This window comes from Melospiza georgiana, chromosome 5 (assembly GCF_028018845.1).
Source record: "Melospiza georgiana isolate bMelGeo1 chromosome 5, bMelGeo1.pri, whole genome shotgun sequence".
NCBI classification, from domain to species: domain Eukaryota; kingdom Metazoa; phylum Chordata; class Aves; order Passeriformes; family Passerellidae; genus Melospiza; species Melospiza georgiana.
In genome coordinates, this window is record NC_080434.1 from 63,588,336 (window position 1) to 63,615,830 (window position 27,495).

At 35.4% G+C, this 27,495-nt stretch overlaps 1 protein-coding gene across 1 annotated transcript in view; it reads left to right on the forward strand.

Moving 5' to 3' along the window:
* The window catches only part of TBC1D19 (TBC1 domain family member 19), a 46,112-nt gene extending 20,824 nt beyond the window's left edge, over positions 1 to 25,288 (forward strand). The window contains exons 8-21 of the mRNA XM_058024814.1: positions 1,347 to 1,457; positions 2,279 to 2,351; positions 3,143 to 3,181; positions 5,358 to 5,470; positions 8,984 to 9,058; positions 9,534 to 9,596; positions 14,800 to 14,884; positions 17,132 to 17,176; positions 18,366 to 18,398; positions 20,770 to 20,879; positions 22,078 to 22,169; positions 22,916 to 23,031; positions 23,860 to 23,930; positions 24,913 to 25,288. Of these exons, the coding sequence (XP_057880797.1) occupies positions 1,347 to 1,457; positions 2,279 to 2,351; positions 3,143 to 3,181; positions 5,358 to 5,470; positions 8,984 to 9,058; positions 9,534 to 9,596; positions 14,800 to 14,884; positions 17,132 to 17,176; positions 18,366 to 18,398; positions 20,770 to 20,879; positions 22,078 to 22,169; positions 22,916 to 23,031; positions 23,860 to 23,930; positions 24,913 to 24,987 (1,101 nt within the window). The 3' untranslated portion in view covers positions 24,988 to 25,288. The remainder of the gene's footprint in view (positions 1 to 1,346; positions 1,458 to 2,278; positions 2,352 to 3,142; positions 3,182 to 5,357; positions 5,471 to 8,983; positions 9,059 to 9,533; positions 9,597 to 14,799; positions 14,885 to 17,131; positions 17,177 to 18,365; positions 18,399 to 20,769; positions 20,880 to 22,077; positions 22,170 to 22,915; positions 23,032 to 23,859; positions 23,931 to 24,912) is intronic.
* The last annotated feature ends 2,207 nt before the right edge of the window (positions 25,289 to 27,495 follow it).

A 27,495-nucleotide genomic window follows, 5' to 3' on the forward strand; every position in this document is an offset into this window, starting at 1 on the left:
AAATTGAACCTGTGATAAACTTCTCTATAGCATAGTCTGGGCCCAACTTTTTTTCCTTGGAGAGCAATTCTCAAGTGATTTTGTAAAGCATTTTACATTTTCAATTCCAATATACTAAGCTCATAAATCACAATATGTAAAGCTAATAGACTGTTTGATAGTTGGGTGCAGACTTGTATGCAGTTGTAATTGTAGGTCATATAGGAAGGTTTTAAAAAATCAAACATGAAACAGGACTGTGGAATTTCAAGGCTTTTGTATGTAATCAAACTGAATCATTAAAAAATTGGTGACTGGAATCTTTAAAGCCTTAAATGTCAGTATTATTAATAATTTTCTATGACTCAAGCACAGAACCTGATAGTAAAACAGTACTTATTACATATTACTCCTTTTGTTCAGTTATGAAATTAATGTTGAAAATATTTTATTTATTTTGTTTTCCATCACTGTACTAACAGCCATGGTGTGTTTTTAATCTGGGATCTGTAAATAAATCCATCTTTTTTTTAGCTTTATTCAGTGACCCTCATGATCACTCTCTTTTTCTCTTATGCTATTTTCTTTCCAGAGTTTGCAGTTTCTTTAAATTAACAAGTCCGACAGTGAGATTATATGATATTAGAATACTTACAAGAGTGAGAACTGTAGAGGTACACAGTTATGAGAGAATTTCATAGGAGCTGGAAATTCATGGTAGAAAGAATCTTTACAGTTCAACATGAAATAAAAACCTATACTATGGAATAAGAGACTGTAAATTCCTTTATAGATTGCAGGTACTTACCTTCAGATGATTCGTTGTCCTTTAAATTATATTTGCTCTAAGTTTTCAATTCTGTAATTTCTTTTTCTTAAATGAAAGAAGATATTTTGATATATTATTATTTGGTAAAGAATTATTTTAGTAGCAAGTTATGTAGCATTTTTATTGGAAACCCTGTAAGATTGCCTGTGTAAAAAGATGGATAAAAATTCTTTCAGAGAAAAGTAATGCTGAAAAATATCCTGGATACTGTAGGCATCTCAAATATGTTGTTGGTATAGCTTAAATGAGGAAGTAAATTTTAGTCAAGACATTGCTATGTAGCCAGCACTTAATTGTGTATATTAAAAATTATTTCTGCTTTTTTATTGAGCTGACTTTTCAAAGTAGACTGTGTTACCTTCCTTAAAAATTTCAATACTTTTTGATTTTGAAAATGTTGAGATATAATTTGATCATTTGTGTATATATATATAAGTTGTGGGAAATTATTTTGTGCTGAATGTACTGTTTGTAATGCTGATGATGCTGAGAGGAGTTCTGAATGTAAGCAAGAAATGACAGAGCTACAATTTTTAAGGTACTGATGAATCTTCGAAACCCAAATTATGAAAATGGAGAGCAGCCTAGTTTCAGAAATCATCTGGGACTAATTCAGGTTCCCTTAAAAGTTAAAGATATTCCAGAATTGGTAAGTATATTTTTTTCTTATAAGAGGTTTCTGTAGGAGTTTTTTTTCCTTTCTAATGAAAATGATTCCAACTAATAAAAATGAATATTAGTATCATAAATTTTTCCTTTTTAAAATGAAAATCAATCTAAATATGTAGTTAAAATACAGAGCATAAAAAAGTTCTATGAAAAAAATATTTTTAATGAGAAATAAAACATAACCAGTAAAATTTCTGCCAGGAGAGAAGTTTTCATTTTATACTACACAGGTTTAATTTGTGCCAGAAATACACTTCTGTACATGTTATTCACTTAATCATTTTTCTTCTGTACAAGAAACTTCAAATTTGTAGCACATCTCAATTCTGCAGATTCTGTACAGGATCAGTAGCCTGACAATGAGTTAGCTTCTGACCTTGTTCTCAATATAATTTTAAATCCCTTTATTGTCAGGTTGTAAATGAAAGGAAGTGTTTGAGTACTAGTGTATTATATGGGAGAGTTTTTCTCAATGCTTCACTGATGAGGCTCTTGCAGATTATATGCTAGTAGAAAAACCTTCATCTGGGTTGGAAAAGAGATGGGAATTAGAGATCCTTAGCCCAGTCTTTCATTACCCCTTCACTACATCCAGGTGTAGTGACATCCACACCTGACATGCAAACTGGGACTTATGTGTAAAACTAAAGTAAGAATTGATGTGAGATTCTATTTCAAATGTGTGCATTTAGAAGAACTTAATTTGGTTCAGAAAATATTCCCAGTAAGCCTTCCAAAATAAATCTCAAATGATTTAGAGAATTAAACTTGTTTATATTTTATGGTTCTGTTCCTTTCCAGAAAGAAGACTTTAGTGAACTAGGCTTAAATATAGGACAGCTAGGTATTGATGATTCAGCACAAGTGCCTCCTGGTAAGCTAATGCCATGCTCCAGTCATTCAAACAGAACACTAATGAGTAGAATCCTTTGAAATGATTTTAAAAATTGTGTCTTTTTCCCACAGTAAAGAATAAATATCTGTTCTGTAACTATGATTGAAGGGATTTTTATAGTAAAATATAGCTAATAATAGAAAACATTGCATATATGAAGAGTCAGATTTGGAGAAGTTTTTAAGACATCACTTTAAGTAGAGAATACATTCATTTCAATATGTTTGAACACTGCAAGATCTAGAGAACCACATTGCCTGTTTCCAGAAATACAGAAATTATCAGTAAATGTTAATCCAGCTAACAGATAGGTGTATTTTTTATACATATATATATATACAAACACTTAAAATAGCTGTTGTCAAAATATTACAGGACATATCCATATATTAATATTCAGTAACTTAAATAGCATATAATCTCTGTTGGTTTTCCATGTATGAATCTGTTGCTGTAGGAAGAGGTTTTAAAATTGTATTTCCACATAAAAATGGAAATCACTGTAATATCACAATATTTTTCTTTTTAAATGGAAACTTGCCTAGTTGAAAATCATGTAGTATAGTGCTGCTTTGATATTTGTGTTTTTGAAACACAAAATTAGTTTTTGAAAAAGAACTTTGACTCTGGTGCAGGTTAACTTTTAGTGATATTAGCAATAAATAGCAGCTGAATGTAATGATGTGTGTTAAAAATATTAAATACATTATCAGCTGGGGGGTCTTTTTCATTTATTTTTTGTCATGCTTTTCTGTGTTTTTATTTTCTAGAGTTCTTTGAAAATGAACATGTACGTGTTGGGCAGAAAGGTATGGATCTGTTTTTATCTATAATAAACGGAGTAGTTAAGAATGCATTTAGTAAATTGGTATTTGCATGTACCTCTTAGAATTTTGAGAACTTAGACTTGTAATTTAGATAGACAATCACTAATACTGTTATCATTTAGACAGGGACAGAAAAGCAAACATTTGCAGTCTACCAGCAGCTATTAGATAAAGAGCTCCACAGGTATTTCAATAAAAACAAAATAGGAAGCACATTGACATCTTTTTGGTGGCAACTTAACTTATTGCACTACTGAATTTCAGTTTAAAATCAAAATTCTGTGGAGTCCCTTCTCTGCACACAAAGATCTCATCATTGTAATGGGATCTATGCCTTTGTGTCAGAATAGTCCTTTTAGTAAAATCAGTTGCAATTGCAGAATATTGCAGTGTTAGCAATTAGTATTCCATATTAGCCACTATGGAATATTCACTTACTTGTCTCTTTATACTGCCTTTTCTGAAAAGTTCCAGGATTATTTTTGTAGGTTGAGAAATAACTTACAAAAGGAAGGGGAAGTTAAAAGAAATAATAATTTAATAGTTTAAGTTTGCTTATAGAAGAAGCATACAAGGAATGGTTGAAATACACCAATGTTTACTCATTACTCTTCTGATTCCTGAACATTAACATTAAAGGAAAAAAATGGCAGGATACTGTCCAAAAAGTTCTTCATCCTATTTTTTTTGTTGCAGTAACAAAACAAGGATCTTTCTCTCTTTCTTTCTTTCTTTCTTCTTTTGTTGGAATCTTTCTGTCCTTACACTGTCAATTTTCTAATCCAAGAGCAACTAATTAGGTACTGTCCACCTCTCTGTTCTTTTCCCATTCTTCCAATAAATTATTTTTTCTGGACTTCTTGAGCCATTCATTCAACTCCACATTGTCATTCATATTTGTTGTGTATATAAATATATATATATATATTTATATATATATATATGTATATACACGCACACACACACATATATATATGTATATATATTTGTCATATTGTCTATACTGAGAGGCTCTATTGTAGAGAATGCCTTAGCTTTTCCTATATTCAAAGATCAAAAATTTTGTAAATATGTGAGTGCCTTGACCAAAAACTGAAATATCTTTTCATGCAGCGGGAGTCCTGCTGCATGCTCTAACAGGTGTTAGTTATGACTTTGTTTGCCACTGAGGTATTGATTTTGCTTTTATATTAGATGTATTTCCGAGTCTGAGGATATTGTGAATATCAAGTTCAATGAGATACAGAAAAGCAAGCTGTTAGACACTTCAGAAAAATTAGAGGAAATGGATTTGGAAACTTCTGAGTAGCAGTCAAACACCTATGTAATGTCTAGATAATAACAAAGAAATTTCTCACCAACTCTCTCTTTTGTGAAGGACATTTTGAGTACCAGGGTACAGTTAATCACACACCCTTGGTGAGGAACATTTTTACCAGATTACAATAGCTGAAGATGTTTGTCTTTCAAGTTTATAGATTGAAGTAGGGAACGAAGTAATCTCTTCTGTGGTATATACAGTACTGTATTCAGCATGAGGCCCTTGTGACAGAGTAGCCTGAAGCTTCACAACTTGTGACCCAAATAAGCAGACCTGTCAGCAGTAGAGTATTTGTTTTATGTCAATATGAAGGCAAACCAATATCTTTTTATGTCTTTATCCTCTAGAGTAAATATACCAATAATGAGAGAACATGACAGTACACTCTGAAATGGAAAATTCTGCCCCACAGTTATCTGTGAAGATACTCATATAGTTAACATGGAAAGAAGGAAGACACAAAAAAAGCCAGAATGAGTGGCAATCTCCTATTTCAACTGAGATACCACTCATAGTAAAGCCTGGAATATTTTGTGGCTATAAATGGCTGCTTGTTCTGCATGATGCCAGCTTAGTAGCTGCAACTAGCCTTGATATAGTCATGTGTACATACTCAGTCCTATTTTATGACAAAATGTAGTATAGCTTTGCTGATTAATACCAATTGCATTATTTCCCAAGGGATTACTTAAAAATTGCAGTGGAAACGATATCTTTTCAGTATTTGCCTATTAGCTGATACTTACAGCATGGTAAGCCAGTTTTTAAAGTTAAACATTAAGGTATTTGATAGAAGTCTTACACTACATCAACTCTTTACCTGTTTGTTTCTTACAGTGTTAGCAGAGCAAGATAGTGCTGCAGCTCAGCAGTATGTTCGTCAGGGATGTCCAACAGCCCTCCGAGCTGATCTGTGGGCTCTCATTCTTAACATTTCCAATCAGCCAGAGGTAAGCAGTGAAGGGAGAGTAAAATGTGAAGACTAGGTGAGAACACAAAAGTGCAAGCACATATTTTCTAGTGATGTTTTTTCCAAAATAGAAATGCTCTACCGAGTTGTCACAGAAACTGATAAACATTTTATGATTTAAAAAGCTCTGGACTGTGGTGAAGTTTTTGCCACTCTTCCTAATTTTTAATAGATATGTGAGCAAAATACCGTAGAACAAATTATTCAGTTGATCTGACTGACTCCTGAGATTTTCCTGTATGATCCTGATTTTTTTTAGAAGGGACAAGAAAAAATACCTGGGAAGGAGACTGAACTGCTCATATCTTTGCTAAGTTTTATAAAAAGCTTTTTCACAGTTGTTTAACCCTATCATCATATGCAGTTACATATCTTATAAGTTGCTTTATATATTATGGCATATACTCTGCATAGGTATAATCAGAAAGACTTAAGAGAGGAGCTGGTAAGATGTGGGTTGTTTCTATGTTCACTTGTACTGCAACAGTTTTTCATTGTACCTTATATTTGATATAAGTCCTCAACAATGAAATTTTTCAGTATCTGAAGCCATGCCATAGTTATTGTATTTAATGTACCTTAGAAAGTTAAATCCCTCTTTAAGGTCTGCAAAATTGGGAAAACGTTGATGTGAGGCTTTTATATGTACATAATAATTTACCTTGTTTTTTTTTACACACTTAGCAAATTATACTTGTCAGCTATAGATGAAAAAGAAAAATAAACTATTTTAAGCATGTGCATTATTCTGAGGCTGAATGCAGTAGAAGTTTGCATTTAAGAGACATTCTGCCAGATCCAGAGCCTTGAGACTGAACTGAGTAGATTGTGTGCAAGGAATTAGTGGTGAGACAGTGCTTTGTGATGATGCTGAAGGAACTCCAGAAAGATGAGGGCAAGTGGCTAGAAAATGGTAATGATAACAATGAGAAAAAGTGGTAAGGGCAGATAAAGTGATGCAGAGTGGGAAAATAGTCTGCTACTTTGAGATTGTCAAAATAAAGGATTGAAAAACAGTGAAATACAAAATGCACTCTCAGTCCCCATAGAAAACAGACGTTATCAAGCTGGGACAAGATACACTGTGTTGAAGAAAATAATTTAAGCTGTGAGGTAACACCTTAAACTTTCAGTTTTCTTCATGCAAAACTGAAACTCTTCTAATGTAACAGCTGTCACAATCTTCTGTCTTCTCTTCCAAGACTATTTTTGCATAGCATTTTTTGTCCTGGGTTCTAAGTTAAAGTTGTTCTGTGAACTTTGAGTACATGCATTTAAAAGATTGATTTTCTGAATGAGTCCTAGCAGGCTGCCCATGGATCAGGTAGAACAGCATGTGGATTACCACAGCTATGTTATAAGCTGAATAGCCATGGTTCAGTTTAAGCACTGCATTAACTAATGTTTCTTACACAGAAGTAAGCTGTGACTACTGCCAAAATGCTAACACCCTGAGATGTTCTTCTTGCATGAATACATGGCTTTCTTTTTTGTGAAGTATAGCAAAGCAGTTTCCATATACATGTAGCTGTTTTATGATCTGTTGAATTTCATGTAGACTTTATGGATTTATCTAATATTTCTTTTCTCTACCTCTTGTGAATAGTTCCTCTGCTGGAGTTGAGTTGTCTGCGGACATTCCTTGCCGTAATATTTCTGATTTGCAATTTAGGTTCTGTTACATTTCTAGCTGTATGAATCTCTAAATCACATGAAATGTGAATTTCCTTTCTTTGATGTGAAACATTATGAGGGTTTGGTATGGGCAACATTGTGTGTGCTAGCATCTGATATTGTTGTTTGGACAATTTTATTCAGTAAAGCTCAGCCTCTGTATAAAGCTAATACACAGCCAAGCAAGGAATGATACTAACAATCAAGCATTGTAATAATAAAAGTGATAAACTGTGAGCTCTGTATGCAGGATTATTTAGAAATGTATAAACACATTGCCTGACAATGAATTGTTTCTCAGTTTTCATTTGTAATGGTACACTTCAGAGGAACTGTGTTAAAAGAGCCTTTTTAGGGTTACAAAGACAAACATTTGAAGGTGAACGGTGTCACAGTTAATACTGTCTGTCCAATTTTCTGTATATATATTTTAATCATATGATCTTGAATCAGAGAATCACAGTTATTTCCTGTGGGATGTCTGTCTCATTGAATGAAATGGATGGCACACACTTACTGAGAATCTGTTTAATTTTTTTTCCCCTTCTGTTCATAGTGTTGCAGAATTGTTTAGTCTCTGCATGCTACTGAAACAGTGTTTAGGAAAGAAGTTTGTTCATTATCTGATAGGCTTTTTCTTCCCCATTTTTTGAGTTAATACGTGGAAAATCTTAATGCTGAAAATTCCAGCATGGAAAAATCAGTGGTGCTTTACTTTGCTATAGGTATTACTAAATGTAGTTTCCAAAGTTTAAAAACTTAATAAATATGTGAGGCGGCAAGTTCATAATGGGACATTATGTAAATCTGCCTTATCAGAAGGTGTTTGAGATTAGGATCAGTAGCCAAAGGTCCCCACTGTACCATTCAAACAGCAGAAAACCCAGTTACAGTAACAGACTGTTATCATCTTTGGCTGCAGAAGGATGTACTTTACAAGTAGATTTCACAGATCTCTGGCAAAAGGAGAATGAGCTTTGGGCCTTCTTCAAGAATTCACTGGGAGGGTCTTCCTTTAACTCTTCTGTTTTCTCTTTATGTAATCTGATTAGGTATTTGTTTTGTCCTTGTTAGATTGAGAGGCAAGTGCAATCACATGGTAAGGGTGACTAAAAATGGGTCATGACCTGCCAGCAGTTCATCAGTGAGTGTAGCTCTAGTGCCAGGGATTTCATGACAGGACACATGTGGACTGTGCTGGCACGGAGGTTGCTGAGTAATCCAAACCTTTCTTTCAGAGAAGGTGAATATCCAGATTCTGTTAAAAGTAGCTTTGCTGGGTTCTGCTGAAAGATACTGTTCTCTCTAGGCCAGTCCTTTCAGAGCTCTCTTATGCTCTCAAGTGGATACAATATGAATGTTTTGGGATGTGGCTCTGTAAGGTCCAGAAGGCTGCTCACTGCAATCCTGAAATGTACTTAATTTCAGTTTGGAAAGATAAGTATATTTGGAGGTATGGTATTTTTATACCACCTCTAATTTTCAGAAAAGCTGCAGTCTATATGAAAATGCAACATATTTTTGAGAGAGAAAAAGTTTACAAATCAATGTTACATGAAAATTCAGCAGACGAAGAAGAAATGTTGAATCAGATGAAAATAGTAAGATTTTTGTTTTATAACTGAAAAAATTTTAAATAACGTAAGAAATGAAACACATTTTTGGACACAAACCATGATAGATGCTTCATAAATATGCAGTGCTTTTTCAGTTGAACACATTGAACACATGCTTCTTTTTTTTTAATTGCTCAAAATTAATTTTTTTACTTTAAATATTCATGTCATGTCTCAAATGATGGTAATATTCTTAATTTTAGGACATCTTGTATTATGAACAGCTTAAGTCAAATGTGATTCAACACAACCTTTTAGTGGACAGCCTGATTTACAAAGTAAGTAATTCACTAAACAGTGAGTTCATGTGCTTATCACACTTTGTATCTTCTTGTTGGTTTTTGTAACAAAGAAAATACTAGATGGTTTGGTTTTGAGGAGTGCAAAAATCATTAGTGTGAACTTATTATTGTGAACTTATTCCTTGTGCCTGTGTTGTCTCTTGTGTTGAGTTTGGGTTGAACCATTAAGTCATAAAGGAATGATATCTTCATTTGAATGAGTAACTGGGTTTGTGAGAAAGAACCAACAGGGTATGACTGCTTCCATTTCAGGTTTCAACTCTTAATATAGAATACCTAATAATCAAATTAATACAGCATTTTTTAAATTTTAAAATGTGGAGTCTAAGCTTAGCTGTAGTTCTTTGAATGAAAGTGAAACAGTGTCTTCTGTCACCATGTTAAGTTTAGCCTCCATGGGAGTCTGAAGAAAGGTCTTTTGGCTTCAAAGTCTTGTATTTTTTTATTACAGGATGTGAAGCTGACAGCAAGCAACGATGATTACTATTTTGTATTTGAGGATTATTTATATCAGGTATGTAACTATTTTTTGGTTAGAAAACCTAGGAGGTATATTTCTGTAGGATTGTATCATCCTGGAGGGAGAACTGCCTTTGTAAGGCAGAGTACAATGGGACAGATAGATCTATTCACTGCATATACTTTCTCTTCTGCATAGCAATCTTGGGCACTTCAACAGATTAAGCAGGGCAAGCTTCTACAACTCCTGCTATGAAGGACCATACACAATGTCTTTCCAGTGCACTAAGCTGGAAAATACAGTCAGCCATATTTGTCCTCTCTCCAGCTTTGCAGTGAGTAACCCCCAACAATTAAAAGTTGTTGTGTACAGAAAAACTAAGTAATGAGAAGTATATTCAGGGCTCCATTTAAAATACCCCCTTGCTTTACAGTGACCTATTGCAATAAGCATATTGACATATTTTTAAATTAAAGACATTGATTCTAAATAAGGTAGTGACAAGTATGGTTACTTGTAGGATTGCTCCCATCACAAAACTGGCTGATTGGTGGGGGTCAGATGGCTGGAAGCTGGCTGATGTGACGCCCATTCACAAAAAGGCTGGGAAGGAGGATCCTGGTAATTATAGACCAGTCAGCCTGACCTCAGTACCTGGTATGGTTATGGAACGGTTTATATTGAGTGGTATCACACAGCACTCACAGGAGGGCCAGGGTATCAGACCCAGCCAGCAGCACGGATTTAGGAGGGGTAGGTTGTGTTTGACCAGCCTGATATCCTTTTATGACCAGGTGACCTGGCTGGTGGATGCAGGAACGGCTGTGGGTGTTGTGTACCTGGACTTCAGCAAGGCCTTTGACACTGTGTCCCACAGCACCCTCCTGGAAAAGCTGCAGCCCAGGGCTTGGCCAGGAGCACTCTACTGGGTTACTGAAACTGGCTGCATGGCCGGGCCCAGAGGGTGGTGGTGAATGGTGCTGCATCCAGCTGGTGGCTGCTCAGCAGTGGTGTCCTCAGGGGTCTGTGTTCAATATTTTTATTGACGACATGGATGAGGGGATGCAGTCTTTGATCAGTAAATCTGCGGATAACTGGGAGTGTGTGTTGATGTGTTGGAGGGTAGGAGAGTTCTGCAGAGAGACCTGGAACAATGGGATGGATAAGCAGAGTCCAATAAGATGAAGTTGAGTAAGTCCAAGTGCTGAGTCCTTCATTTTGGCCACAAAACCCCCTGCAGCACTACAGGTTGGGGACGGTGTGTTTGGACAGGGCCCAGGCAGAAAGGGCCCTGGGGTTGCTGGTGACAGCCGGCTGAACATGAGCCAGCAGGGAGCCCTGGTGGCCAAGAAGGCCAAGGGCATCCTGGCCTGTGTCAGGAACAGTGTGGCCAGCAGGAGCAGGGAGCTCATCCTGCCCCTGTGCCAGCACTGGTGAGGCCACACCTCGAGTGCTGTGTCCAGCTCTGGCCCCTCAGTTTGGGAAGGACCTTGGGACACTTGAGCACATCCAGAGGAGGCAGCGAGGCTGGAGAGGGGCTGGGAACACAAACCCTGTGAGGAACCCCTGAGGGAGCTGGGGGTGCTCAGCCTGGAGAAAAGGAGACTCAGGGGTGACCTTACCACTCTCTACAGCTCCCTGAAAGGTGTTTGCAGTCAGGTGGGGTTGGTCTCTTTCTCCAGGTGCCAGCTGACAGAAACAGAGGGCACAGTCTCAAGCTGCACCAAGGAAGTTTAGGTTGGATATTAGGAAGAAAGCTTTTCATTGAAAGAGTGATAAAGTACTGGAATGGTCTGTCTGAGGAGGTAGTGGAGTCACCATCGCTGGATGTGTTTTAAAAAAGACTGGATGTGGGACTCAGTGCCATGGTTTAGTTGAGGTGTTAGGGCTGGGTTGGACTTAATGATCTTGAAGATGTCTTCCAACCGAGTTAGTCTGTGATTTTGTGAAATTCTCAAACTGTCTGAATAATGTCAATGCAAACATTGATATTTGTTCAATAAATATTTACATGTAAGAGTTTTTCTTGATTTAATGGTCAAAGATGATCTTCATTATTGTTAATACTGTGTTTTCATCTTGGGATGTGAAAATCTGGTTCCTATTTCTTTTTCATTCATTATGTAGACCACCATGACATTAATTAGTCATTAACTGACACTTGCAGTAGGGAGGGGATTACAAACTATGAAGAACTTGGAAGTAGTATATGATGTAATATTTTGTTTTAAGGCCATCAGAAATAGATTTTGCTCATCATTCTCAATATATAACCCAGTTGAATGTTTTCCTTTTTTATATCTCTACTGACTAAAAAAATAGCTGCAGAATGAAAATCATTAAAAAGACTAAACTGTCTTTAGTAGTTTGAAGAAGACTCACCAAAAACCTCTGAAAAATTATGTGGCTAGTTTTACTGCAGGGCTTTGAAGCAGCAAATATCTCAAACTTCTAATTATTTGTTGCTCTAGTTTTGATTGCCATTTTGTAGTATTCCTCAGACATTGTTCTAGAAAAAAGTTATCCATTTTCCTTGATAATTTCCTCTTCCAACCTAATTTGCAAATGCTTTACTGCCAAATTATTTTGTTCTATAGCCACTGGAAAAATTTTGTTGAATGAGTCACTGAGATATGGGATATTATTTATTGATTTAATATGATGAATGGAATTAAATATTGGCTAAATAAGATAGATAATGAAAATGTTAGTTTAAACCAGATACATTAATTCCGGGTTTGCACTGGGTTTATGGGTTTTTTTCGTGACTAGTTACTGCCTCTTAAGTTTTCCAAGCCATTGAGCAGAGTGTGTCCTTTGTGTGTTGTGAAACAGATGAAATGTCCATCAAGATGAAAAAATCTGGGTTTAAAATTATGATGAGGATATTTTGTTGCGTTATTGGTACCTCTTCAGTAGCATACAACTGTTTTCAGGAAAAACACTGTGAAATGGCAGAATTTATTTCCTTTAATATCTTTCCTTTCTTTTTCCCAAAGTTTACTTAGTTTTATTACTTCTTCATAACTATACAGGTACTTTTAATAAAGCAATTTCTTGTTGATAAAAGCTTTGACTTTGGTTGTTTTTTTTTCTTTCCCTCAATAATTTTAATTCAGTGGTTCTCTTTTCAGTTACATTATAAATTTCCAATATTATGGTTAATATTTCTGTATTTGAAAAGGGCCATTGTTTTCTTTAGCACTATCATATTGTTAATGAGGAAAATAACATAGATTAATAGATTTGTAAATTCTTTATTTCAGACCAGAAGTTCAATTTGAACGATTTAGTCTTATATCCTGCAGAATGAATACGTGCAAAGAACCTTGCCCAGAGTTTTTGGGCATAGTCATAACTTAGATTTGAGCTAGAGTCTATCACTTATAAAGATGCAGAGTCTTCATTTAAAGACTTCCAGATAATGGGACTGGACAGTGTATTCTAACAAAGAGGGCCTCAAATGAAGGTTACATTCTTTCCCCTATGAGAAAACATAGTTTATGTCCTGTTCAGATTAGTTTCTCTTTTGTTCACCTCAGTTAACATACACATAGAATTACATTTGCCTGTGCATTGTTATTGTCAGTGATATTTTGGCAGCTATTAACATGATTGTGTATTGCAGAAAAATAATATTTAGTTTAAACTGTTTGAGATAAAGAAAGTATTATTCATTTTTAAAAGATGTTTGTATTTGAGAAATAGTTTTGAGGTTCAAAAAAGAAAAAAAGTCTCAAAATATGACCTGCTTTCCATGAAAAAAAATTTAAAGCAATAATAGTCAGGTGTGTCATTTTGCTTGTTTCCTTTTGACAAATGCTGATATGTGGAAGTTGTTTGCACCAATTAGTGGAAGGAAAAATGCATTCATTTTTATTCACAATAAATTATATAGTGAAACATTTCCTCCTTTTACACCTTGACTACAGTTAAAATAAACTCTTAAGATCTTCAAGAGCAGAGTGTCCTGGGTTCAGCTAGGGTAGAGTTTATTTCTTCTCAGTAGCTGTTGCAGTGCTCTGTTTTGGATTGGGAATGAGAATGGTGTTGATAACACGCTGATATTTTGGGGTATTGCTAAGTTGTGTTTATCCTAAGGACTTTTTCCTTGTCTCATGCTCTGGCAGTCAGGAGGTATACAAAAGAAACTGGGAGGGAGCATAGCCAGGACTGATGAAAGGGTATTCCACACCAAAGAATGTCATCATGCCTGGTATAGAAACTGGGGGGAGTTACCCAGAATTGGGTGGCCAGTCTGGGTTTGGGAAGGGTCTGGCATTAGTCTTCTATTATCATTATTATTATCATTTGCCATTATTCTCTTTCTAAACTGTTCTTAGCCTACAAGTTCTGCTTTGATTCTCCTCCCCATTCCACCGGGGTGGAGAGGGAGAGAGAAGGGGTTGAGCGAGCTGAGAGTGATGCTTGGTTTCCAGCTGGGCTTAAACCCCGACAGAGAGGGATTCAGGTGTGCAAAAGTCAGCAGGGAGTCAAAGTCTGCCCTCTCGTGTACATTCTCCATAGTGCAGCCTTTCACTGCATGAAAACACGAAGATTTTTAAATACAGTACTAATTACTACCATTTTTACAACTCCAGATGGGATGAGATTCTTTATTGTGTTTTTTTTTTCTATGAATGCTTTTACGGCTTAATTTTATACTCAGTTGCTGTGAATACAGTTGTTTTCATTTATGTAAACAATAAAACCCAAATATACTTTAGAGTATACTACGTGCATTTTTGATCTTTAGGATACAAGGCAGGCATTATAATCTGTTTTTTGAAAGAGATGAATTGCTTGCAAGCATTTTGTAAAGATCCTGGTAATGAAAGCAAATGTAATTTCTTCCAAAGCTGCACACATTTGAGAGTGTAAATGATTAGTATGCTTATTCACTTACTAGGACATCCCCAGGTCATAGTAACTGAGTTGAAAAACAGTCCAAAAGCTGTAAAAGCAGCCAGGTACACATAAAGTCACTAATGTTGTGGCAAAAGGGGATCAACACCTGCCAAGGAGGAAGGAGGAGGGTGGAAGAATGTGGACATAAATATGATAACAAATGAGCATGAATGTAAAATTATAGCAAGTTCAAAGTGAGCCTGGAAATTCGAGCAGGAAAACAAACTAAGGTGGTGAAGAGCTCTCAACCTTATTGGCTCTCTTAAATAGCATCTAATAGGTGCTAATAAAATTAAATTTGTTTGACATTGCTTTGATCCAGTTAATCAGCTGACTTTCTTTTCTGCAGGTGTTGCTGTGTTTTTCTCGAGATACATCTGTACTGGAGCACTTTACTTACAGTAGTGCCACCCCACCTAAATCTTACATACAAGGTAGAAAGAGTTGTTTCTAAAAAGATGATGTAGATTTTTGTTGACTGATACAGTAATGCTGTATGTGAATTTGCTTTGTGTTTATTGCACTGAGTAGATTACCCTTTAAAGAATGTTAATAAAAATGTATCCAGCTGACTTCTGCATAGATTCTGACAGTTTAGAAGCTGATCACAGATTGCAATGTTGTTCTTTTACTCCACTTTGCTGTATATAGTTCTGCAGTGTTTTACCAGGAGAAATGAAACACAACAATGACAATATGGTAAAATCATGACAATGCCTGTCTTTATCAGCGCTACATGTTTAAATAGACAATATTGTCCTCTGCAACTCCAATAAATTTAGCAACTGGAAGTTGTTATAGAATGTTGTCTTTGCAAAGCAGTGAGTTTTGCAAATATTTGTAGACAGGAGCAGAACATGTTGCTGAAGAACTGTTCAATAGTGTGGGAGAGTAGAGCTTTACCAAGCATACTTAGCACTGATTTTTTAAAAAAAGCATGGCATCTTCCAGAGTGTTAGCTTATTTTTGGATGTTCTTTGACTTGAGGTCTCATTATTTTTCTTAACAATCTTTAGACTTCTTGTTTCACTGCACTTGCCTTCTCTGCCAGCTTCTCATACCATTCTTCTGGATGTTTCCATGTGTCTTAGAACCTCACCTGCCTTGATTTTACCTAGAGGTTCCTAATTTTGCCTTCCTTCTTGAGTCATTCAATAATCCAATCACTTTTTTTTCCCATGCACCTTCATCTTCTACATTCCCATTGATTTCCTTGGTCCTGGTGCCTGTGTATTTAGCCAAGTATGATCCCTAAGTACTTTTTTTTGCACAGGACCTCTGCTGAGTGTTTTCATCTTTCTGCCTCTTATGTCACTATAACACTATAAGTAATGTTTTTTTTTCAATTTTTAAATTTCTTTTTTATTGCTTTTTTTACTGTCTTTCACTGAATGGTGGAGTTTTCTTTACCTACTCCCTGAAATCAGCAAAGGGCAAAACAGCAGTGGGATCCCAGGCCTCACTTCAGACACAGAGCTGTGGCAGCCCAGAAACACAGCAGTGGAGACCATCCTGCATATTCCTAGACAAATCCTGGGAATGATGTTGCTGATACCTAAATCTGTGCAGTGCAAATCCTAAAGGCTTGTACGTCCTATTTTTAGCTGATTTTCCAAGAGATGTACTTTATGCTAAAAATACTCATCCTCCCAGATTATAATTCCTGTTTGCACAACAAGCAAACTGTTGAAAGGAAAAGGAGAAAATAATTTTTAGTTTAATGAAGCAACTCATTTGTATAATTGGAAAATAGTGGATTTTGTTTTCATGGGGTAGTAGGCAGGAATTTTGCAGGTTAATTTTTATTTTATTTTAGTCAGTTTATGCTATAGGAAAATATCAAGGTGCAGATTCCATTGAACGTGACAAAAGTTGCATGTGCTGAAGTCTATTGCAAATACTAAATAGAGTACACAGAATATTCTATAAATTTTCATGTAATTAATTAAATTTTTAGTTAAATGTTCTCATTTTAGAACTAAAATAATTGCAAGTTTTAATTAGTTGTAATTATGTTTAATCACACTTTTATATTTCTAAATAAATTGCTAAATTTTATTAATGGATTTTGGATTAATAATTTCTATAGTTAAAATATGGTTTAATAATGTGTTCATTTTGCAGGGAAGTTAGAAAAGTTATATGATCAGTGATTTTCTTCACTTAATTCTATTGAATCCAGCAGATGACTTAAATATTTGTTTGTTACATCAGAACATCCATCTTCCTCTGTTGCAGACCTAACAGTGCCTTGAATATTTTTTTATCTGTGGTTGTATCTGTTTGAAGGCTTTTCCTGTCCCTAGGTCAGTCTGCCCTTATTCCCTCCTACAGCTTCCCTGTCATCCAGGTCTGCAGCAAACACCTTTAGAGTTCCTAAGACACACCCAGATAGAATCTCAATAGAACTGAAAATTTTTAAATTTTGCTGAAATTTTGCTTTTCTTTTTTGTTGTTTGTCATCCTTCTTTATTGGTGCTGCATTTCAGTTTTGTATCTGACATTGTACCTGTCCCATTGCATTGCTTGCCACACTTTGAGCAATGTCAGATGGTCAGTAATGTAATTAGTCACGATTTTTGTAATTGTAGCTGAAAATCTACTTTTTAATTTAAATTGTTTAAATCTTTATACCTTTTTACAGCTTAATGACATTTTATTTGTGGTTTGATGATTCACAGGAAAACTCGGAATGGAAGAATATGCTGTTTTCTATCCTCCAAATGGTATGAATGATACTCTTGCCTCCTCTAGTGGTAGTTTGGAAAGATTTTTTTCTCAAATACATAATATTTTCTTTCTCTATTGCAAGTTATGTTTGGGTATTACTCTGTGAAATTCATTAATTTAAAGGAGTAAGCTGGATGGAAGCTACTCCAAACCCACATTCAGCCTCGTGTCAGTGATCACCAACAGATTTTGTCTTTGTGTGTGGGAAGGAGAAGGAAAACAACTTGTGATACAGCAGCTTGTATTGAGTCTTGTATCAGCACTTAGAGGGTTTGAATGATAAATCATGAAACTGGCTGACCTCTCAGCTTTTCAGTACTTAACAAACCACACCCTAAAGTCTTCTCCTTTCAAAATGTGTGTTGACACAACAGATCTATGTAATTTTAATATCATTGCTGTTGTTATAACTTCAGTTATTAAAATTGGTTTTTTCAGCTCTTATCTTGACCTTTTTAATCCCTTATTGAATCGTTTCCCTCCATTTGTATTTCAAGCTTTTTCCTCTTGCTTTCAAGGCCTTATGTCACCAATCTTAAATCTGTGTCTCTGGCCTTGTCTTTTGTCTTATGTATTTCAGTGTAGTCACTTGCAGTACACACTTTTGTTTCGCTTTTCTCTGTGTTTGCCTCTGCAAATCCTGCAGCTTTGTAGCCATGAAGCATTGTTATTACAATCTTTTGCCAAAGCAGCCACCTGTTAGCAGTGTTATATAAAATCCACTGAATGGGAGCTAAGATCAGCTGGGAAGGAGGAGCAAGCTGTCATGCTACCACTGCCAAGTACTGTGAATGTTCTGAGTACGACATGAATTACTTGAGGTCTTGGCCTCCTTTTTTTCCTACTCCATTCTTGTCAGTGCATGACATTTATGGGTTGTCATTTATCTGAAATTAGGTTCTCTTATCAGCAAAGCCTCTGTGTATCAGCTTCATGGAAACTGAGCTTTACTTGACTGTCTAGGAACTGTAGCTTGTGTTTAAGCATGTCATTGGTTGTACTGACATAGTTGATACTGTACTTAGGTATGTGCAAGATGGAGATTTGTGCAGGTGCAATAAACAAGGAAATATTTATTCCTGATGTAGGCAGAATACAATTTGATAATGTGAGGGGGAATAATATTTATTGCATGCATAGAGAGGATTATTAAAGAACAAGAAAAGAAATATTTTTGTTTTGCAGGTGTAATTCCTTTCCATGGCTTTTCTATGTATGGTAAGTGTGATTCTCATAAGCTAAAAGCTCAGGATTACTTTTCCTCATATTGAAGTTTAAAGCTGTATATACTTTTCTGCAACTTTTAAACTTGTGTATGTGCTTTTATGGTTTTTTGTGTATGAAGATTATTGAATATAATTTTTAAAATTTCTGGCTGTTTTATTTACTCATATTACAGCTTGTTGCCATGTGGGAATTTCTTCTTTGAGAGCTAATAGCTGAGCTAAGCTACACATCTTCATCTATATGAATAGAGGCATAAAGTTTACCAAGAAAATGCTCTTTCCTTGTGTTTCACTTCTGGATAGACCAAGTTACCCATGGAAAAAGTTCTTAAAAACATAAATAATCTGAAAGGCCTGTTGCTCTCTACATTTACCTACAAGAGATGTTAAAAGAGCATTACATAACATAATGCTTGCTAATTTACTTCATAGAGGAAAGCACAAATATCAACAAGATTTCTAGGAAAAAAAGTAGAAAAATCTGGGGTTACAGACATATTGCAGCTATTGCAGATGTGAGATTAGATGTTTCAGCTTTTCAGTTTTTTCTTTTGGTTTATCAAAGATGTTCATAGCATCACAGAGCAAGCAGATTTTAAGATTATACTTAAAATGCTATATTTTGCTAATAATGAAATTTAATCATCACATGCAGTCATTAAAATAATGGAATTGAAATATGAAATGCAAATTTGAACCTGAGTAGGGAATCCAGAGTCTTTGGAGTAATGAGCACTTAAGACACAAGCTCTTCCTTGGGGACTTGCTTAGAGACGTTCACTTGTTCTGTGTGAACTGCTTTTCAAAATGTTTGGATTTGACTCTGCCCTTGAGAACAGAGTCTCCCAAATAGAGGTGTGAGTTTTCCTCCCTCCCTCCTGTCCTTGCTCTTTGCACAGGCTCAGAATATGCTGGCTGTGAGAAGGGGGAAGGGTGGACAGCAAGGCAGCAGAAGGATGGTAATGTAGCTCAAGACTGTGGCTACAGGGGCTGGGACCAAGCAGAGCATCTGCTGTATCCTATGCTGTGCTGCTATGTGAGGAAGTGTTGGGGTCCTTAGGAAAATCCTATACCCTTTTTCCTGTTTGCATGCATTCACTGTCAGGGTGCCAGCTGTCAGAGGCTGTTCTGTGACCCTTCAGGCCTTTATGTACATGTGCACACTGACAAGTTTTCCACTTCCATCTTCAAGCATTAAAAATATGAGCATGGGTAACACCCTTTGCTTTTCTGGCCCCTATGGAAATACGTGTTTCTGTGAACATCTCACCCTACCTTAGCACCCCACTTCTCATACACAGACACCATTTTTGTTATTAAGCCACATTCTCTAATACTTAGATGAGAAAATAAATTCACACACACATACATCTGTACATATATTAAGAAATGTACATATATCTCTGTGTGTATGTGTACATACGTACACAGATAAATATATCCATATCCCTAGCTTATTATAAAATGGAGGGGAAGGTGAATGTACAGATAGAAACTATGAGTGTGTTATAATGTAAACTGTCAGCTAAAATGATTAAGTCTGTAAAGTGAAGCAGTCAGCATGATGACTGGACAGATCAAAAGGCTGTTCACAAAAAGGTATGACAGCTGTCTGTGGGAATGCACTGAGTGTATGGACTGTCAGTCTCAAGAAATGATGGTTATATTTGAGCAGCACATACATATAACAGATTTATCTATATGCTAGACTTTTACAAAACAACCAAAGTTTCACAGCTGCTGTTTTACAAATGTAATCAATTATTTTGAATCAGGTCTGCTGGAAGACTTCTAAACAGTAAACTACCAGATGTCCATGGTTTACAGATCTTGTAAGAAATAAACATAGCTCCATGAGTTTGTCATACTCAGTGATGTTATTGTGGCAACCAAAAGCTATTCTTGTAATATTTTCATTTTCACAATATCTGTCTTCAAGCAGTCTTACAAATAGGGCATCAATTTGGAGCTGGTCACTGGCCCCATGGCACACTGAAAGTTAGAGACAGTTTAATCAAAAACTTGCACTGTTCACATTGCCCTACACCTTAGGGGTGCTCTCCTTACAGCATATTTCTTATGATTCAGAAGCCAGCACTGTAGTAAGCAGGTTCTAATTGGTTTAGCTTCTTGAAATATGTAGGAATAATATGTAGAATGTATCACACTCCCTTTTTTGACTTTTTACATTAAATGATAGACTGTGATGGAATACTTCTTTCTCAGTAATTGGTTTAGTACTGGTTTTGTAAATTGTGGTACTATAAATTACCTGGCTTCTCCTCATACTTCATGCGCTTAATCATTGAACTCTTTTTGCAGTTTACAGTGTTGAGTCAATTATAATTCTTTTATCCTTTCAGTTGCTCCACTTTGTTTTCTGTACCATGAACCTTCCAAATTGTATCAGATATTCCGTGAGATGTATGTGCGTTTTTTCTTCAGACTCCATTCCATCTCTTCTCATCCCTCTGTAAGTTCATTAGGAATTAAATCCACTCACTTGATATCCTGTTTGCTGCAGAGCAATAATAAATAGCATGGTTTTCTGTGTGATTGAAAGTATCCTTTTAAATATACTAAAATATTTCAGGCAAGCTTGGAAAAATTATTAGGTAATTCAGGTCTGGATATTGTTGTTTTCTATGTCAATGTTAGTCTTTGCTATCATGTACCTTATTGAAATAGTAAGTTCTCATTTGATGATGGTATGGGTCTTTTATAAGAGTCAAGATTTTTAATCCAATAGATTTCTCAGTTCAAAGAGTCACACAAATTCACCTTCATTAAAGATATGTAAATGGACTCTGAAATATTGTCTGGGGTAAAGGGACTAAAATATATGTAGAGAGATATTGTTTCTGTTATACCAATTTAGTGTCTGTTTCTTTAACTGAAGAATCTTGGTATGACAGCACGTGCTTTTTAGTACTACCAGATGAGTTTAAATAATTTGTCTGTTTGTGACCAGGATCAGCTGTCTTGAATGTACAAGAGTTGTAAATATTGGCTTGTCTTCTATTTGTGAAGAATAAAACAGAGTAGATATTTCTTTTTTCCTTCAAAAAGATTTACATTGCTTTTTGAAAATATTTCCTGGTTAAAAGAAAATCCTATCCTTGGTATACCATTTCAAGGCTATGTATTGTGCTTTCCATCTTTAATAGCAGAGGAAGGGGTCAAACAAGAATCTATTAATTTCCATGGTAGTTTTTGAAACAACTTTAAAAATATGTTTATGTTTAACTATTTCTGTAATTTTCCCTATTGCTGTTTCGTTTTACTTATCAGAGAGATACTTTTTCTCACATCCTTTATTTTTTAGTGTAACTGAGGTCTGTTTCACCAAAGTGGAAATATTTCAAGTAGTTACATTATAATAACCCATTGAATACTTGAAACCTGACATACAAACACTGTAAGTAACTCAGACTTGCAAAGGACTATCAGAACACATTATGTTGCTAATACATACATGGAATTTCAGGAGCAAGGCTTTAGTGACAAGGTATTATAATTGCTTGTGCCTTTCTCACCTGAGTTGAATACTGTATCATTAATAATATTTTATTGCTCGAATTAAAAGTTCATGCACACTTACATGCTGCTACTGTTTTCCCAGATTTAATAGGATGAGTGTTAGTATTCATGATATGATCTTGTTTCTTTAGGGCATTGTATCATTGTGTTTGCTTTTTGAGACTCTTCTACAAACTCATCTGCCCCAGCTCTTCTATCACCTCCGAGAAATTGGAGCTCAGCCGTAAGAACTTCTTTCTGACTTGTTACAAATATTCTGAAAATGCTGTTCTGTAGTGTTTTAATTGAAGATCTGTAGGAAATTACACAAAAGTGTAACCATCAATGCTCCTTTTTTCCTTAAGAGTCAGATAGAGTGCTTTGTCTAACTTGCATATCTGTGCTTTGTGCATTTCTTCTGTATACTCTGTGAAAGAGAGAGAATTGCTCTGTGAGAAATGCTCTATGCTGCATTATTCAGCTAAATTTCAGTAATTCATGTTGTATCTGATGGAACTAAGTGATGTATTTCCTAGGGGACAGAAGACACAGAGATGTGTTAGTTGCAGCAGAAGGTACTGGAAGAGGCAAGAGAGCAAGAGTCATTCAATAATGAATTCATGGCGCCAGGCACAACAGAACCTGAAAACCGTTTTGTCTTAATTGGTATCCATCTTAATAGCATAATAGCAGAAAGGATGAAACATCAAGGGTGATAATGGCTGAAGATCACTCTAATGTGATTGTTTGATCAGAATGGTTATGAGAATGATATTAGTACTTTATCAAATGAGACGCTAAATAATTTTATGATGGCTGTTGCAAATTAAAATATTGATTATTACTGCAGCAAGAGAAAATGCTTATTCTTCCTGGAAGAGAAATGCAGAAAGATAATGAAATATTTTCAATTTATAGACAATCTGGTCATTATGGCATGATTATATTATATTATCAATATAATAACCATTGCTTGTCACTTGTTTGCAGGCTACGAATTTCATTTAAATGGATGGTACGAGCATTTTCTGGTTATTTAGCTACAGACCAGCTCTTGCTTCTGTGGGACAGAATCCTGGGATACAATTCTCTAGAAATTCTTGCTGGTAATAGAATTATTTGTACAAAATATGTGAAGTATGTGTGAATATAAGGCAAATACTCATTAGCTTCAATGTATTTTGTGATGACAAGAAAATAGTTGCTCTTTGACAACCTGCAGACAGCAGGTTACATACATGTCAAAGCATATGTTATCTAGAAAAATAGAATTGAATGAGTACTGCATCTTTAATAAAAAATATTTCTGGTAATTTTTTTAATGGCAATACTCAAAAAATGCTAAGTGCTCTCTGAACAGAACACAGGATGTTCTCCCAGCTTCAGTGGTAGTGGTAAATGAATTCATCACCTTTCACAAAGTACAAGATTCATGTTATTTATGGCAACTACCTCTACAGTAATTAAAGCAATTGAGATTCCCCCAATTTTGCTGGATTTCTTCCTTCAAAGTGGCATCTTTTAAGACACTTTGAAAGTTTTGTAGCTAAATAATGCCCTCATGTTTAGGAAGGTTTAAGATGGATGTTTTAAAGAAAACATGTATCTTCAGTTGAGTCAGTTTTTAATACAAAGTTGGTGAGAAGAGAAAATGTTTTGATTTCATTTGTACATGTAAGACAGCTTGTCCCTTTTAATTAAAAACTATTCATCTTAAACTCAGGCATTTTAACTCACACTTTCCTGAAAGAATGTTGTGTTTTTCCTGTCTGTTTAAAAGAGTGGTTGAAGAAACTCAAACATGGCCATCTGTTTTATATAATTCTTCAGAATCAAAATAATTAAACTAAGTGAAAACTGGCATTTTATATCAAGATTAATTCTAACCACTACTTATCAGGTCAGAAACCTAAATATTGGACATTTTCTTTCAGTCCTGGCAGCTGCTGTGTTTGCTTTTCGAGCAGTCAACCTGATGGAGGTGACATCACTGGCTGCAGCTGAAGTAAGGATAAGTTTCACTTAGAGGAGATTGAAATAGTTTCTGATGTTTTGCCAGTAAGAGTAACTTAAGCTTCACATGGCACATGATGCATAGTGCAAATCTTTCTGCCTAAATTCTTACCTTAGATAAAAAATAAGGAAATTGTGAGCATGCAGTACATAATGCTGTTTTTCTGGAGTAAAAGGAAATAAAGCATATTTGCTATAAAAATGCAGTGTTATAAAATTATTTTTTACAGTTACGTTTTTAAATATATAATCTGTGTTAGTGGGATATATTGTTTTTGAAATATTGCAGAGGTTTGTACCCTTTTCCTCAGTGCATTTTAGTTGCTTCTGTTCTACAAATTACAAAAATTTTACAAGATTCCTTTGTCACTGTGGATCTGCAGTTTCACTGTGTGTACTGACATAGGAAATGAAGAAAATGAAGTTATTGGCATGAATATTATTACTATATATAGGCACCTGGTAATTTTTTTCTTTTTTTTTTCAAAAATACAGTGATGATTTTTTTCCAGATTTTGAGAGTTTGTGATCACTTTATTTGGCTTTTTTAAAAACATACTTTCATGAGAAGACATTGATTATTTGAGGCATTACATTGGACTTAGTTCACAAGTACTAGCCAAGCCACAGGATAAGGATTCTTAATTCCCAATTATTTTTAGAAACAAGTTGAAATGTTAGACTCCTTATTCACCCATGATGCAGTGTATATTTGAAGTAAGGCTAAAGGCTAAAATAAAGTTACTTGGGTACTATACATTGGGTAAACCTGTTTTTTCTTTGAAATGTTAGAATGAAAAATTATGCCATATGGTACTGACATAAACCAGTATAATTTGTTTCTACCCATGTCCACATCTGATTATTGGCAGTATTGTAGTCAGTATTTGAATATTTTCCTGACTTCTTAACTTGCTTTAAGGAAATTTGATTCAAATGTCAAATTTAACAAGCTTTTTTGATTTTCATCCTAGGCTGTACTTGCTGACCTTTCAACCCTGAAAGTTATGCCTCTTCTTCAAATCTTCTTGTTTGCTACTGTCACTTGATCTGTTTTAACAATAGTGGTACCACATCCCAGTCTTTCTGGAGAAGCTAAGCATCAACTATGCAATGTCTGCATAAAACCAAAATGAAACTCATGTATAAAATCAGTTTAGAAATAATTACCTTCGTATTTTCTAAAAATAACTTTGCACACAATTGTGTGAAGTGCATGCTAATGAATCCCACTGTAAAAGCAATGGTTATTACTTGTACATTGAGGATGACTACTTGTGCAAGTAAATAATATGAATCACTGTCTAAAATGCATGTAATACTAAATTAAATAAAGTAAATGTAATTAGTGATCTGAGTTTTGTGATGTTATTGTCGGAGTTGTAAAAGCTCTTATTCTTTTAATATGAAATTACTTTTTCAGGCTCACAGCTTAGAGGGTATCATCTCCAATATTGTCAAGTGAGAAAATAAAGATACTTCTACTTGCAAGATTATTTTTTCTTGTTTTCTGAGGAAAAGATGGGATCATACATCAATTTTGCTATCCCTATCCTATTTATTCTTTTCACAGAAATTTTCTCCATGTTCTTTCTCATGTTAACTGCTCCTGTTTATTCTTTTCATACACAGAGATGTAGTGACACGTTGCTCATTCATCTTTGATTAGGTATAGAGCTATCTCAGGCATCTGCTGAACTCCTCCCCAGATCAAAGGCACAAAATGTGTTCCCCTGCAGAGAAGGCCTGAGCACAGCTTCCTTCAGAACTTGTTGGAGCCAGTCTTTGCATGAGACAAAATATTGTCCTGAGAATGATGCCAAGAGTCCTTTTGCTGTGCCCCACACCCTCTCTGGGAGGGCCTTTGACAGTTTTCCAGCCTCTGTGATTCAACAGCTCAGGCTTCAGTGCAAGAGCCCTGCCCATACTGATGTGTGATGGATTGTCACTACAGTCAGGCTGGCATCATCTGCTAGCTCTCATACCTTTTTGTGAGGTCTTCCTCACAAAATTTGATTTGTTTAATACCAAAGTTGGAATCAATAATCTGATTTGATTGAGTGTGTCTCAACACCTGAAAAAGGCTCTAAGCCAAAACATGATGATGGATTATGTAGTTGCTGCATTTGCAATAGGACTTTTGTCTTATAATGGATTATGTAGTTGCTACATTTGCAATAGGACTTTTGTCTTTGTCTGGTTTATGAACATGTACATGCTTATGTACATGTAGTTGCCATTATTTGCCATACTGAATGTAAGTCAGTGAAACATGAATCCTTCATACCTTGCTCAAAATTTGACAAGTGATCTGAGCTGTTGTCCCAGGTAGGGGTATGAGCTCTTTGTCTGTGAATCTTCTTGTCTCTGTCATGATAATTTAGTAGAAACTTACTGAACTAGTAAATTTATAAGGCTAATTTAAAAAGAGATTAAGTTGTGGATTTGGTGGTATCACTTCCTATATAAAGAATAAAACTGCTTAGCAGATATAATGTGTGAGAATATTTGGGAAAATTTTGCTGTGGATAACAGAAAACTGACGTTTTCCTTAATATTTGCAGGAAGTTGTTGAAACTGTTTAACCAGAGGTTTTTCTTTGACACTTGGTTTTTAAAAAGATGTGATAGCTTTTATCCTTTACAGTAAGTATTACCCTGTTTTATATATGGGAAATGAAGGCTTAGAAAGATTAAGTGATTTGCTAAAGATTACAGAGTAGATTCCTAAAGGAGGTGAGCACTCTCTCCTCTCTTGAATTTCTCTTTGCATTTCTGGATACTCAGTTTGTGTATAAACCACAAGATCTTATTTCATCTTCAGATCTACATCTAAAAATGCAGCATTTTGCAGTTTATAAAATCCGTAAATTGGGTAGAAGTTTAAAAATTATAACGATACTAAGCAGTCACAAGGATTGTGGCTCAATAAGGTCATTACAAGGTTACCATGGCGTTATAAAGAATTAAAAGTATTTAGTAAATAGCAAGGGAGATTCCCTACAGGCCTGCTGACCCTCTAATTCCCTTTGCTTTGTGCTCATACACAGTGCAGAATCTGAACAGTACCTTAACTTTTGCCAGATTAGGATTTTTGAGCACTATCTTCTCTTTCATTTTCAATAAATTTGGAAATGCTATAAGTAGGCAGAGATAGAGACTGTTGGATTCTTGTTTGAACAAGCAGTTCTGTGACTAACAGAATATGGTCTCTCTTTATCTCCCATCTGCCTTGCATCCCCTCCATCTTCCCCACGGGGGCACTTAAACTGTGCCTGACCTGCACCAGTGCCTCTCCTGATGCCTGGAAAGGAACCTTGTGCCCTGGAGCTCCTGAGGGTGCTCACACACCTTCTTGTATACAGGAATAGTGAGTGTAAGTGCCTTAAAATGAGATTAGGATGAGATTAAAAACTGAACTAGATCCTCACCTTAAGCTTCAACTATACTGTTAGATTTTTATATATTTTTTAAATCTATTTTTAAATGTTTTTACTGAAGTGGTGTTGTTTTCATGTTCCCCTCAGTTACTCATTTAGTTCCAGCATAATACTCTGT